This window comes from Vidua chalybeata, chromosome 3 (assembly GCF_026979565.1).
Source record: "Vidua chalybeata isolate OUT-0048 chromosome 3, bVidCha1 merged haplotype, whole genome shotgun sequence".
In the NCBI taxonomy this organism is placed as follows: Eukaryota; Metazoa; Chordata; class Aves; order Passeriformes; family Viduidae; genus Vidua; species Vidua chalybeata.
The window spans coordinates 113095460-113109833 of NC_071532.1; the positions used below are offsets into that span (position 1 = coordinate 113095460).

General features: G+C 50.5%; 1 protein-coding gene across 1 annotated transcript in view; it reads left to right on the forward strand.

Moving 5' to 3' along the window:
- ASXL2 (ASXL transcriptional regulator 2) overlaps nt 1-14374 on the forward strand; it is an 88829-nt gene that overhangs the window by 43030 nt on the left and 31425 nt on the right. The window contains exons 3-4 of the mRNA XM_053937406.1: nt 8091-8199; nt 10750-10900. Coding sequence (XP_053793381.1) covers nt 8091-8199; nt 10750-10900 — 260 coding nt within the window. The remainder of the gene's footprint in view (nt 1-8090; nt 8200-10749; nt 10901-14374) is intronic.

Below are 14374 nucleotides of genomic sequence, written 5' to 3' on the forward strand. Positions count from 1 at the left end.
TGGGAGCATTGGATGGGACACCAGCTGTTTAGTGGAGGTGGAGGATGTCCCTGTCAGGTGTATTCTGTCAGGAATTGATCCAGGTTTTATCAGGGAAATGCTCCTGTGGGCAGGGCAGTGGCCTGCAGAGGCAGCTCCATCCCGTGGGGTGGCTGAGCCCTGTGGGAAGGGCTCGTGGTACTGGGCAGGACCAATCCCAATGTCCTGGTGGGGCCTGGAGTCCCTTCCCAGTGCACAGGTGAGGCTTGGGGTGGAACCAGCCCAGGCAGGTCCAGGGAAATCTCTTCCTGCTCTTGGTTCCTGGCATTTGGAGTCATGGAATGGTGGAATGGTTTAGGAAGGGACCTCAAAGCCCATCTCATCCCACCCCTTGGTGGATCACTGATCCATCACCATGATCCCAAGCTGGAGAACATCACTGATCCATCACCATGATCCCAAGCTGGAGAACATCACTGATCCATCACCATGATCCCAAGCTGGAGAACATCACTGATCCATCACCATGATCCCAAGCTGGAGAACATCACTGATCCATCACCATGATCCCAAGCTGGAGAGCATCACTGATCCATCACCATGATCCCACGCTGGAGAACATCACTGATCCATCACCATGATCCCAAACTGGAGAGCATCACTGATCCATCACCATGATCCCAAGCTGGAGAACATCCCAGGGCAGGAGCTTTGGAAATAACTGAGGGACTTGAGGGAGTTTCCTGAGAGAGTCTTGGGGGAGCAGAGCAATCCCAGACCTTGGCCAGGTCCTGCTGAGCTCCAGAGGCTCTTCAGCAATCCCAGACCTTGGCCAGGTCCTGCTGAGCTCCAGAGGTTCTTCAGCAATCCCAGACCTTGGCCAGGTCCTGCTGAGCTCCAGAGGTTCTTCTGCAGATCCAGACCTTGGCCAGGTCCTGTTGAGCTCCAGAGGTTCTTCAGCAATCCCAGACCTTGGCCAGGTCCTGCTGAGCTCCAGAGGTTCTTCTGCAGATCCAGACCTTGGCCAGGTCCTGCTGAGCTCCAGAGGCTCTTCAGCAGCTCCAGACCTTGGCCAGGTCCTGCTGAGCTCCAGAGGTTCTTCAGCAGCTCCAGACCTTGGCCAGGTCCTGCTGAGCTCCAGAGGTTCTTCAGAAGCTCCAGACCTTGGCCAGGTCCTGCTGAGCTCCAGAGGTTCTTCAGCAGCTCCAGACCTTGGCCAGGTCCTGCTGAGCTCCAGAGGTTCTTCAGCAGCTCCAGACCTTGGCCAGGTCCTGCTGAGCTCCAGAGGTTCTTCAGCAGCTCCAGACCTTGGCCAGGTCCTGCTGAGCTCCAGAGGCTCTCTCCTGAGGGATGGATCCCATTTTGGGACCTCCTCTCAGGACTGGCACGTTGGCACTGCTGGAGCTGAGGGTGGCTCTGCTGCTTTGGGACAGATTGAGGGGGAGCAGGAGGTGCTGATGGAGCTGGAGCAGGCAGAAACTCACCTTTTACACCATCTGCTTCTCCAAGGGCTGCTTTTGAGGTGGAACGGTGGGAATTGCCAGTGTGTGTTCCCAGGAAGTGGAGGAGATGGCCTTCAGTGGTAAAATCAGGAGAGAGGGCAATAAAATAAAAAAAAAAATCAGGAGAAAGGGCAATCAAATCCAAAATTTAGGAGAAACAGCAATAAAATCCAAAATCAGGAGAAAGGGCGATAAAATTCCCAAAAAATCACGAGAAAGGGCAATAAAATCCCCAAAAAATAATGAGAAAGGGCAATAAAGTTCAAAATCAGGAGAAAGGGCAATAAAATAAAAAAAAAAAATCAGGAGAAAGGGCAATCAAATCAAAAATTTAGGAGAAACAGCAATAAAATCCAAAATCAGGAGAAAGGGAGATAAAATCCCCCCAAAAAATCACAAGAAAGGGCAATAAAATCCAAAATCAGGAGAAAGGGCAATAAAATAAAAAAAAAATCAGGAGAAAGGCAATCAAATCCAAAATTTAGGAGAAACAGCCATAAAATCCAAAATCAGGAGAAAGGGCAATAAAATCCCCAAAAAATCACGAGAAAGGGCAATAAAATCCCCAAAAAATCAGGAGAAAGAGCAATAAAATCCCCCAAAAAATCACGAGAAAGGGCAATAAAATCCAAAATTTAGGAGAAACAGCCATAAAATCCAAAATCAGCAGAAAGGGCTATAAAATCCCAAAAAAATCAGGAGAAAGAGCAATAAAATCCCCCAAAAAATCACAAGAAAGGGCAATAAAATCCAAAATCAGGAGAAAGGGCAATAAAATAAAAAAAAATCAGGAGAAAGGGCAGTCAAATCCAAAATTTAGGAGAAACAGCAATAAAATCCAAAATCAGGAGAAAGGGAGATAAAATCCCCCCAAAAAATCATGAGAAAGGGCAAGAAAATCCAAAATCAGGAGAAAGGGCAATAAAATAAAAGAAAAAAATCAGGAGAAAGAGCAATAAAATCCCCCAAAAATAATGAGAAAGGGCAATAAAGTTCAAAATCAGGAGAAAGGGCAATAAAATCCCCAAAAAATCACGAGAAAGGGCAATAAAATCCCCAAAAAATCAGGAGAAAGAGCAATAAAATCCCCCCAAAAAATCACGAGAAAGGGCAATAAAATCCAAAATCAGGAGAAAGGGCAATCAAATCCAAAATTTAGGAGAAACAGCCATAAAATCCAAAATCAGCAGAAAGGGCTATAAAATCCCAAAAAAATCAGGAGAAAGAGCAATAAAATCCCCCCAAAAAATCACAAGAAAGGGCAATAAAATCCAAAATCAGGAGAAAGGGCAGTCAAATCCAAAATTTAGGAGAAACAGCAATAAAATCCAAAATCAGGAGAAAGGGAGATAAAATCCCCCCAAAAAATCACGAGAAAGGGCAAGAAAATCCAAAATCAGGAGAAAGGGCTATAAAATCCAAAAAAAAAAATCAGGAGAAAGAGCAATAAAATCCCCCAAAAAATCACGAGAAAGGGCTATAAAATCCAAAATCAGGAGAAAGGGCAATAAAATAAAAGAAAATCAGGAGAAAGGGCAATCAAATCCAAAATTTAGGAGAAACAGCAATAAAATCCCAAATCAGGGGAAAGGGCAATAAAATCCCCAAAAAATCATGAGAAAGGGCAATAAAATCCAAAATCAGGAGAAAGGGCAATAAAATTCAAAAAAAAATCAGGAGAAAGGCAATCAAATCCAAAATTTAGGAGAAACAGCAATAAAATCCAAAATCAGGAGAAAGGGCAATAAAATCCCAAAAAAAAATCAGGAGAAAGAGCAATAAAATCCCCCAAAAATAATGAGAAAGGGCAATAAAGTTCAAAATCAGGAGAAAGGGCAATAAAATAAAAAAAATCAGGAGAAAGGGCAATCAAATCCAAAATTTAGGAGAAACAGCAATAAAATCCAAAATCAGGAGAAAGGAAGATAAAATCCCCCCAAAAAATCACGAGAAAGGGCAAGAAAATCCAAAATCAGGAGAAAGGGCTATAAAATCCAAAATCAGGAGAAAGGGCAATAAAATAAAAGAAAAAAAAATCAGGAAGAGAGGGCAATGAAATCCAAAAAAATCAGGAGCAAGGGCAATAAAATCCAAGTGCCCAGTGCTGCATTTTGGCCACAATAACCCCTGCAGTGCTCTAGGCTGGGCACAGAGTGGCTGGACAGTGCCAGGCAGAGAGGGACCCGATGGACAGCAGGCTGGACGTGAGCCAGCCGTGTGCCCTGGTGGCCAAGAAGGCCAATGGCTCCTGGCCAGTGTCAGGAATGGCGTGGCCAGCAGGAGCAGGGAGCTCATTCTGCCCCTGCACTGGGCACTGGTGAGGTCACACCTCGAGGGCTGTGTCCAGTTCTGGCCCCTCAGTTTGGGAAGGACGTTGAGATGCTTGAGCGCGTCCAGAGGAGGCAACGAGGCTGGAGAGGGGCTGGGAACACAAACCCGAGGCTGGAGAGGGGCTGGGAACACAAACCCGAGGCTGGAGAGGGGCTGGGAACACAAACCCTGTGAGGAACGGCCGAGGGAGCTGGGGGTGCTCAGCCTGGAGAAAAGGAGGCTCAGGGGTGACCTCAGCACTCTCCACAGCTCCTGAAAGGTGGCTGTGCTCAGCTGGGCTTGGGCTCTTTCTCCAGGAACTGGCAGAGCCAGAGGACACAGCCTTAAGCTGCACCAGGGGGAATTGAGGAAATTAGGAAAAAAGCGTTTTTACAGAAAGGGTGATAAAATACGGGAATCATCTGCCCAGGGAGGTGGTGGAGTCACCATCCCTGGGTGTGTTTAAAACAAGCCTGGATGTGGCACTGGGTGCCAGGGTTGAGTTGAGCTGTTGGGGCTGGGTTGGACTCGATGATCTTGGAGGTCTCATCCAACCTGGTGATTCTGGAATTCTGTGACAATGAACAGAATCTGGTTCCTAGGGCTGGTTTTAGGCAGTTGTTTCATTCCAGTTAAGCAGAGGCAGCCCAGGTGCAGAACACAGGGAGTGGGAGAAGGGAATCAGGGAATGTTGGGGGATTCTGGGCACAAGGGCAGCAGAGACCCAGCAAGGGCTGCAGTCATCCCATCCCATCCCATCCCATCCCATCCCATCCCATCCCATCCCATCCCATCCCATCCCATCCCATCCCATCCCATCTCCAAGGATGAACCTTATCCCAGCCTCCTGTGGGGCTGATGGTGAGCAGAGAGTGCCAGGGCTGAGGGCAGCCCTGGCTGTGAGCCAAGGAGAACATCTCGAGCTCTTTCCCTCAGGGTCAGGCAGGTCCAGCACGGCCCAACAGCTTTGGGTTCATCTGAGTGCTGGGAGAGCATCCGGGCTTGGTTTCGTGTCCTCCTGGGGCTGGTTTGGTGGGGCTTTAAATTTTGGGTACCTGTATCCAGTTTGCAGGTCCCTCTGTCCAGTTTGGAAGTTCCTGTGTCCAGTTTGGGGTCCCTGTGTCCAGTTTGGGGCTCTGTGTTCAGTTTGGGGTCCCTGTATCCAGTTAGGGGCTCTGTGTCCAGTTTGGGATTCTGTGTCCAGTTTGGGATCCCTGTATCCAGTTTGGGATCCCTGTATCCAGTTTGGGGTCCCTGTTTCCAGTTTGGGGTTCCTGTATCCAGTTTGGGGTCCCTGTTTCCAGTATGGGGTCCCTGTGTCCAGTTTGGAGGTCCCTGTGTCCAGTCTGGGATTCCTGTGTCCAGTTTGGGGTTCTGTGTCCAGTTTGAGGTTCTGTGTCCAGTTTGGAGGCCCCTCTGTCCAGTTTGGGATCCCTGTGTCCAGTTTGGGGTTCTGTGTCCAGTTTGGAGGTCCCTCTGTCCAGTTTGGGATCCCTGTGTCCAGTTTGGAGGTCCCTCTGTCCAGTTTGGGGTCCCTGTATCCAGTCTGGGGTCCCTGTATCCAGTTTGGGATCCCTGTGTCCAGTCTGCGGTCCCTGTTTCCAGTTTGGGGTCCCTGTTTCCAGTTTGGGGTCCCTGTATCCCGTTTGGGATCCCTGTGTTCAGTTTGGAATCCCTGTATCCAGTTTGGGGTCCCTGTATCCAGTCTGGGGTCTCTGTTTCCAGTTTGGGGTCCCTGTGTCCAGTCTGGGGTCCCTGTATCCCGTTTGGGATCCCTGTGTTCAGTTTGGAATCCCTGTATCCAGTCTGGGGTCCCTGTATCCCGTTTGGGATCCCTGTTTGCAGTTTGGGATCCCGGTATCCCGTTTGGGATCCCTGTGTTCAGTTCGGGGTTCCTGTATCCAGTCTGGGGCTCTGTTTCCAGTTTGGGATCCCTGTATCGAGTTTGGGATCCCTGTTTGCAGTTTGGGGTCCCTGTTTCCAGTTTGGGGCTCTGTGTCCAGTTTGGGGTCCCTGTATCCAGTCTGGTGTCCCTGTATCCCGTTTGGGATCCCTGTGTTCAGTTTGGAATCCCTGTATCCAGTTTGGGGTCCCTATATCCAGTCTGGTGTCCCTGTTTCCAGTTTGGGGTCCCTCTGTTCAGTATGTGGTTCCTGTATCCCGTTTGGGATCCCTGTATCCAGTCTGGGGTTCCTGTATCCAGTCTGGTGTCCCTGTATCCAGTCTGGGATCCCTGTATCCAGTCTGGGATCCCTGTTTCCAGTCTGGGGTCCCTGTATCCAGTCTGGTGTCCCTGTATCCAGTCTGGGGTCCCTGTTTCCAGTTTGAGGTCCCTGTATCCAGTCTGGGGTCCCTGTATCCAGTCTGGGGTCCCTGTTTCCAGTTTGGGATCCCTGTTTCCAGTTTGGGGTCCCTGTTTCCAGTCTAGGGTCCCTGTTTCCAGTTTGGGATCCCTGTTTGCAGTTTGGGGTCCCTGTTTCCAGTTTGGGGCTTTGTGTTCAGTTTGGAATCCCTGTGTTCAGTTTAGGGTTCCTGTATCCAGTCTGGGATCCCTGTATCCAGTTTGGGGTCCCTGTTTCCAGTTTGGGATCCCTGTATCCAGTCTGGGGTCCCTGTTTCCAGTTTGGGGGTCCCTGTGTCCAGTCTGGGCTTGTCTGTCCCTGCCGTGTCCTGTCCTGTCCTGTCCCTGCTTGTCTGTCACCTGCTGGCCCTGCCTGGGCTTGCTCCTGCCTGCAGCAGGATGGGTTCAAAGCCAGCCAAGCCCCGCTCCAGCCCCGGTGAGAAGATGGATCTGCCTCCACTCTCCTGGTGGCATTGGAGAGCTGCCCCTTCCCAGGGGGAACTCTTGCCTTCCATTTGTCACCCCAAACCCCTCGCTCCAGCAGAACACGGGTTCTTTTTTGGGGAAAAAAACCCTCACCAGAACTTTGAATCCTCCTGGAGCCCACCCTCAGCTCAGCCCGGAGCTGCTCTGAGCCTCACCCAGCGCGGGGGCTGCTCCGGGCTGTGTCAGAGGAGCCTTGGCGAGCCTGAACCCGGCGGGGGTTTGGTTTGCTTTTCCCAGGACTGCAGCATCCGTGCCCTGTCTCCCCTATTGCTGACCGTGCCCGCTTCAGCTTGCATTGCCTTGGGAACGGGGGCTGGCCCTGGGCTCCTGCCGGGGGCTGGGGGGCTGCTGAGGGGCTGCCTGGGGGCTGCCCGGGGCTGGGGGGCTGCCCATGCACTGGGGGACTCCCTGCCCGTGCCCTGGGGGGCTCCGTGCCCTGGGGACTCCCTGCCCATGCCCTGGGGGGCTGCCCGGGGGCTGGGGGGCTCCCCGTGCCCCGGGGGGATCCTGCCCGGGGCTGGGGGGCTCCATGCCCTGGGGGTCCCTTCCCGTGCCCAGGGGCTGCCCGGGGGCTGGGGGGCTCCATCCCCGGGGGAGCTCCATGCCCTGGAGGGCTCCATGCCCTGGGGGGTCCCTGCCCATGCCCTGGGCTCCTGCCCGTGCCCGGGGGGGCTCCATGCCCTGGGGGGCTCCATGCCCTGAGGGCTCCATGCCCTGGAGGGCTCCATGCCCTGGGGGGCTCCATGCCCGGGGGGCTCCATGCCCTGGAGGGCTCCATGCCCGGGGGGGCTCCATGCCCTGGAGGGCTCCATGCCCGGGGGGGGCTCCATGCCCTGGAGGGCTCCATGCCCTGGGGGGCTCCATGCCCGGGGGGGGCTCCATGCCCTGGAGGGCTCCATGCCCGGGGGGGGCTCCATGCCCGGGGGGCTGCCCGTGCCCTGGGGGGCTCCATGCCCGGGGGGCTCCATGCCCTGGGGCTCCATGCCCGGGGGGGTTCCCTGCCCTGGAGGGCTCCATGCCCTGGGGGGCTCCATGCCCGGGGGGCTCCATGCCCTGGGGGGCTCCATGCCCTGGGGCTCCATGCCCGGGGGGGGCTCCATGCCCTGGAGGGCTCCATGCCCTGGAGGGTTCCATGCCCGGGGGGGTTCCATGCCCGGGGGTGCTCCATGCCCTGGGGGTCCCTGCCCGTGCCCGGGGGGCTCCATGCCCTGGGGGTCTGTGCCCGGGGGCTGCCCGGGGCTGGAGGACTCCATGCCTGGGTGGGCTCCATGCCCTGGGGGGTCCCTGCCCGTGTCCTGGGCTCCTGCCCAGGGGCTGGGGGGGCTCCATCCCCGGGGGGCTCCATGCCCTGGGGGTCCCTGCCCGTGTCTGGGGGGCTCCATGCCCTGGGGCTCCATGCCCGGGGGGGTTCCATGCCCTGGGGGTCCGTGCCCGGGGGCTGCCCGGGGGCACTGACGGGGGTCTCTCTGCAGCGGGACGTCCCCCCTGGCCTGCCTGAATGCCATGCTGCACACCAACTCCCGCGGCGAGGAGGGCATCTTCTACAAGGTCCCGGGCAGGATGGGCGTCTACACGCTCAAGGTGAGTGCCAGCCCTCGGGCACGGCCGGGGCACGGTGCCAGGCTCCCCGGGGCTGCAGAATCCCGCCGGGATGGAGGGGATTCTGATTGAGAGGTGGGGGAAATGGAAATGGAGTGGAATGGAATGGAATGGAATGATAAAATAAAATATGAAATGAAATTAAATGAAAAAATAAAATAAAATAATGAAATGAAATGATAAAATATGAAATGAAATAAAATTAAATGAAATGATAAAATAAAATATGAAATGAAAAAATAAAATAAAATATGAAATGAAATTAAATGAAATGAAAAGAAAAGAAAAAAATTAAATAAATTAAAAAATCAATAAAATAAAATAAAATAATTAAATAATAAAATAAAATAATGAAATGATAAAATAAAATAATGAAATGAAATGAAAAAAATTAAATGAAATAAATAAAAATAAAATCAATAAAATGAAATAAAATTAAATAAAATTTTAAAAAATTAAATGCAACAAAATCTATGAAATAAATAAGTGAAAATGAAATGAAATTAAATAATGAAAGGAAATAAAATAAAATAAATGCAACAAAATCTATGAAATAAATGAAATGAAATTAAATAATTAAATGAAATAAATAAAAAATCAATAAAATAAAATAAAAGCAACAAAATCTATGAAATAAATAAGTGAAAATGAAATGAAATTAAATAATTAAATGAAATAAATAAAAATAAAATCAATAAAATAAAATAAAGAAATTAAATACAACAAAATCTATGAAATAAATAAGTGAAAATGAAATGAAATTAAATAATGAAATGAAATAAAATAAAATAATGAAATGAAATAAAATAAAAAAATCTGTGAAATAAATTAAATTAAAATAAAACAAAATGAAATAATGAAATGAAAATAAGATGAAATAAAAATAATTAAATGAAACAAAATAAAATTATGCAATAAAATAAAAATAAAATAATATAAAATAAAATTAAATCTATGAAATAAAGTAAATGAAAATGAAATTAAATAAAATAAAATTTTGAAATTAAATAAAAAAAAATTATGACATGAAATAAATGAAAATAAAATATATGAAATTAAATACAATAACTGAAAATAAAAATGAAATACGTTAAATAAAAGAAATGAAAAGGAAATAAAAGCTTTTAAAACCCCTCTCCGTGACCCCATCTCTAAATCAGAGCAAGCTGTAATCCACCAGTCCGAGTCCAAGCTGTGCCCGATGCCCACCTGGGCACCTGCAGGGATGGGCACCCCACCCCCCCGGGCAGCCCCTGCCCACGCCCGAGCCCCCTTTGCATGGGGAGGTTCCTGCTGCTCTCCCAGTTCTCCAGCAGGATCCCAAAGGAGGGGAAGGGGTAATTAAAGCGTTAATGAAGTGCAGCCCTGAGAGGTCACTGCAGCTCTGCACCCCAATTACTGCCCCAGAAGGGAAGGAGTTAATGTTAATTAACTCCTAATTAATTGTAGTAAGGTGTTAATGAAGCTCCAGCCCTGAGAGGTCACTGCAGCTCTGCACCCCAATTACTGCCCCAGAAGGGAAGGAGTAATTAAAGTGTTAATGAAGTCCAGCCCTGAGAGGTCACTGCAGCTCTGCACCCCAATTACTGCCCCAGAAGGGAAGGAGTAATTAAAGTGTTAATGAAGCTCCAGCCCTGAGAGGTCACTGCAGCTCTGCACCCAAGTATTGCCCCAGAAGGGAAGGAGTTAATGTTAATTAACTCCTAATTAACAGTAGTAAGGTGTTAATGAAGCTCCAGCCCTGAGAGGTCACTGCAGCTCTGCACCCCAATTACTGCCCCAGAAGGGAAGGAGTTAATGTTAATTAACTTCTAATTAATAGTAGTAAGGTGTTAATGAAGCTCCAGCCCTAAGAGGGTAACTTCACTGGCCTCAGCCCCTGTCTAGAGATGGGAAATCACCTTGTCCCCAGTGTCAGTCAGAGAGGGAATAACGGGGAGTTGTCTTTAAAAATCAGCTGGATTTTAAACGCTAGGGGGAAGCTGGCTCACAGAATTCCTGATCTGGGGTGGATTTGTCCCTGGAGCCCAGCCAGTGCCACCCCTGCCATGGCAGGGACACTGCCACTGTCCCAGGGTGTCCCAGTGTCCAGCCTGGCCTCGGGCACTGCCAGGGATCCAGGGGCAGCCACAGCTGCTCTGGGATTTCCATCCCAGCCCTTCCCCACCCTGCCAGGGAACAATTCCCAATTCCCAATCTCCCATCCATCCCTGCCCTCTGGCACTGGGAATCCATCCCCTGTGTCCTGCCCCTCCATGCCTTGCAGTGGGGTTGGTGATCCCTGGGGAATGTGGGGAAGGGCACTTTGGGAGGTGACGATGGGGACAGAGCTGAGGACGTGTCCCCTGCCCTCAGTGTTTATATAGGGACCCACAGAAGGCTTTGGGGCCAGCCCCGAAGCAGCTGTGGGGCATTTAAAGGGTCACACGTGGCCAACAAACCGCGGCTTTGGGGTTTTGTCCCTCGCACTGGGGTTGACCCTGCCGTGGCTCTGTGGTGACCCTGCCGTGGCTCTCTGGTGTCCCCTGGCAGAAGGACATCCCGGATGGGCTGAAGGAGCTGTCGGAGGGCTCCGAGGAGAGCAGCGACGCCCACTCTGACTCGCAGAGCTCGGAGCACAGCAGCTCCAGCAGCGACGGCTGCGCCGCCAAGGACAGGAGGAAGAGCAGGTGGAAAAGGAAAGGTGAGTTCCTGCCTGGGGACAGGAGGTTTAACCTGGCCCCTGGGTTCCTCAGAGCGATCCCAGCTGAGCCGGGCTGCTCAGCTGCTGCTGCTGCAGGTGTGGAGGCCTCCAGGTGGGCAGGGAAGGGGACAGGTACCTGAGAGTTGTGGTGTGAAAAGCCAGGTGTCTGCTGAGGAAGGCAGGAGCCTCCCTGAAATGGAAAATGCAAACCCCCTCCCTCTGAATTATGATAATTTTGAAATTAAGGGGCTCTCGGGCAAAGATATGGGAGCAGGGATAACAGTTCTTTATTAGGGAAGAAAATGAAAATAGAATAAAACATGCAGTGATACAAAACAACACAGGGAGTCAGAGCACTCCCTGACGCTGTCGTAGTTGGGATGGAGACAACACAAAGCAACACGCTCCATTTTCAGAGAGCTTCAAACTGTTTTTATTCTAGCATTCATGCTTTTTATGCATTCTTACAAAACTCCTAAGTTTACTCATTGGTCAGGAAAGACAAAGTGTTCATTGGAATAGAGAATTGCAGGTTTCTCTTTTTTCTCCTTCTTTGTTTCTTGGTTTCTGTGTCAATGACCTTGGTAGAAAATTCTTCGGGGTAAACATGGATCCTCTTACCAAACTTCTCTCACAGAAATTGCTGTAAAACCTCTTCCACATGACAGCCTGTGGGTCAGGGTGGTGGCAGCAGTGCCATTCCATGGGGGCTCAGCCCTCCTGCAGTGCCAGCTGTGCTTCTGCTGGAGCAGGATCCTGGACAAGGCTGGAATTTTCCTCTGGAGCTCCAGGGCTGGTGTGGATGGGCCTGGGCTCCTCTGGGAATGCAGTGGGGCAGAAAGCTGCTCCTCTGGGAATGCAGTGGGGCAGAAAGCTGCTCCTCTGGGAATGCAGTGGGGCAGAAAGCTGCTCCTCTGGGAATGCAGTGGGGCAGAAAGCTGCTCCTCTGGGAATGCAGTGGGGCAGAAAGCTGCTCCTCTGGGAATGCAGTGGGGCAGAAAGCTGCTCCTCTGGGAGTGCAGTGGGCAAAGGCTGCTGTGGTGTTCCCAAAACCTCAGATTGTATCCAGGTAGGAATGCTTGGCTCCTCCTCTGGAGCATCTCTCAGTGGGATGATGGAATTTTCTCAGCCATGCAGGGACACCCACTGGCCCATGAACAGCAGATAATTAATGGCCCATGAACAGCAGATAATTAATAATCAATGGCCCATGAACAGAAGAGATGTCCTGGAGGGAGGATGGGTTGTGGAAGAGATAAAGAAAATGAACAGAACTGCCCCACAGATGGGAATAGAACACACACCCCCAGGCACATCTTAGAGCCCAGGACACTGTGACAGCTGCGTGCAAGGCTCTGACACCTCCCAGGCACTGCCAGGCGTTCCCTGCCATGCCCTGCATCCCTGCAGGGTCCTGGAGGGTTTGAGCCTGAGCCCTGGCCTGGTTCAGGCTCCTCTCCCTCAGAATATTTGGATATTGAGTCCCTGTTAGTGTTCACCTTCAATCCACTCTTCTCCTTCTTCCTTCTCCCCTCACTCATGCACAGAATTCCTTGGCTGAGGCAGGACAGCATCCCTGGGTGTGTTTAAAACAAGCCTGGATGTGGCACTGGGTGCCAGGGTTGAGTTGAGCTGCTGGGGCTGGGTTGGACTCGATGCTCTTGGAGGTCTCTCCCAACCTGGTGATTCTGTGAATTCTGTGACATTATTTCAAAGGTATTTCCAGTGCCCTGGGACTGCAGGCTGAGGCAGAGGGGTCCCAGAGCTGGCCAGGGGTCACCTGGGCCAGCCCCACCCAGCCCTGCCCTGCAGCCACAGGCCAACACCAAACTGGGTTATGTGCAGCTGTAAGCGTTGAAAGCACCAGGAGAGTACAAAATGGTAAAAAAAAAAAAACCCTTAGAAATTAAACTTGACTCCAAACCCATCCTTTGACAGGAAAGCTGTAGACAGTCTGGTTGAAATATTTTCGTTTTCAACAAATCCTCTCGAAATATTTGGTCAATAAGGTTGAAATATTTTCATTTTCAACAAATCCTCTTGAAATATTTGGTCAGTAAAGGGTGATTCTGGCTACTTTTCCTGTATTTTCCAATGTTACAATATTAGGTAAAAGCCTGTGAGGGAATTTCTGTATATTTTAGAGATGTTTATTTAGAAATACATGTAGAGATGTGAGATAAAAGTTTTCTATATCACACTACCAAAGGGCTGGAAAGGCAGGAGGAAGCCAGGTGAGAAGGAAATGGAAATCTTACCCTGGAACAGCTGCCAGCAGTACCCAGAACAGGACAATGTGAAGGATAAATACAAAAAAAAAACGGGGGTGGCTCCTCTCTGAGCTCTGGTGCTGAGCATCCCATGGGCACTCACTCCAAGGAACTCCCATCTGCCCGTGGATTTCTCCTTCAGGTCCCTTCCACAGTTCCATGAAGAATGATTTGATTCTGTTTTCAGTCTCATAAAAAAAAAAATCAAACCAATGCAACTATTATAATTCACAGCATCACAGTCAAACCCCAACGATTTCCTAATTACAATGCACTATAAACAATTCTTAACCTATCAGTTTTAACTACATTGTTATAAATATTTTAAAACCAATCATCTAAAATTACCCCTCATAAATCCTACTACAGTATATCTTTCACACTTCTGCAAAATATCCAATGTTATTTACAGGACCATCCTTTAAAACCTATTTCTAATTCAATTTCTCTCTCAACAATAGCTATCCTATTTGATGCCATTTCTAAATCAACATTTCTTACCTCAAAATTTACACACTCTTATCAATTTTTTTAAAATTTTCTAGAAACCCATTTCCCACGTGGAGCAAAGCAGGGCTGGCTGCTCGGGGCCAGGGATTTCTGGAGCTGCACCTCCCTCCCCCTGGGCATTTGTTGTCTCTCTCTGTGTTTCCCCTGCCCGTGCTGGCCCTTCCCGAGGCAGCCAGAGGCACGGGGCAGCATTCCATGTGGATTTACCCTCCATGGAATGGATTTACCCTGCCAGGGCTGGATTTACCCTCCGGGCACTGCGCTCTGCCATCCCCAGCAGAGCTGGGAGCGGTCACCTGTGTCCAGCTCGGTCACCTGTGTCCAGCTCGGTCACCTGTGTCCAGCTCAGGAGAGACCTGGAGGGGCTGGAGCGTGTCCAGGGAAGGGAATGGAGCCCCAGGAGGGGCTGGGGAGCTGGGAAGGGGCTCAGCCTGGAGAAAAGGAGGCTCAGGGGGGACCTTGTGGCTGTGCACAACTCCCTGACAGGAGGGGACAGCCAGGGGGGGGTCGGGCTCTGCTCCCAGGGAACAGGGACAGGCCAAGGGGAAATGGCCTCAGGCTGGGCCAGGGCAGGCTCAGGGTGGACAGCAGCAGGAATTTCTCCATGGAAAGAGTGGGCAGGCCTTGGCAGGGGCTGCCCAGGCAGGTTTGGAGTGCCCATCCCTGGAGGTGTCCAGGGCAGGCCTGGATGTGG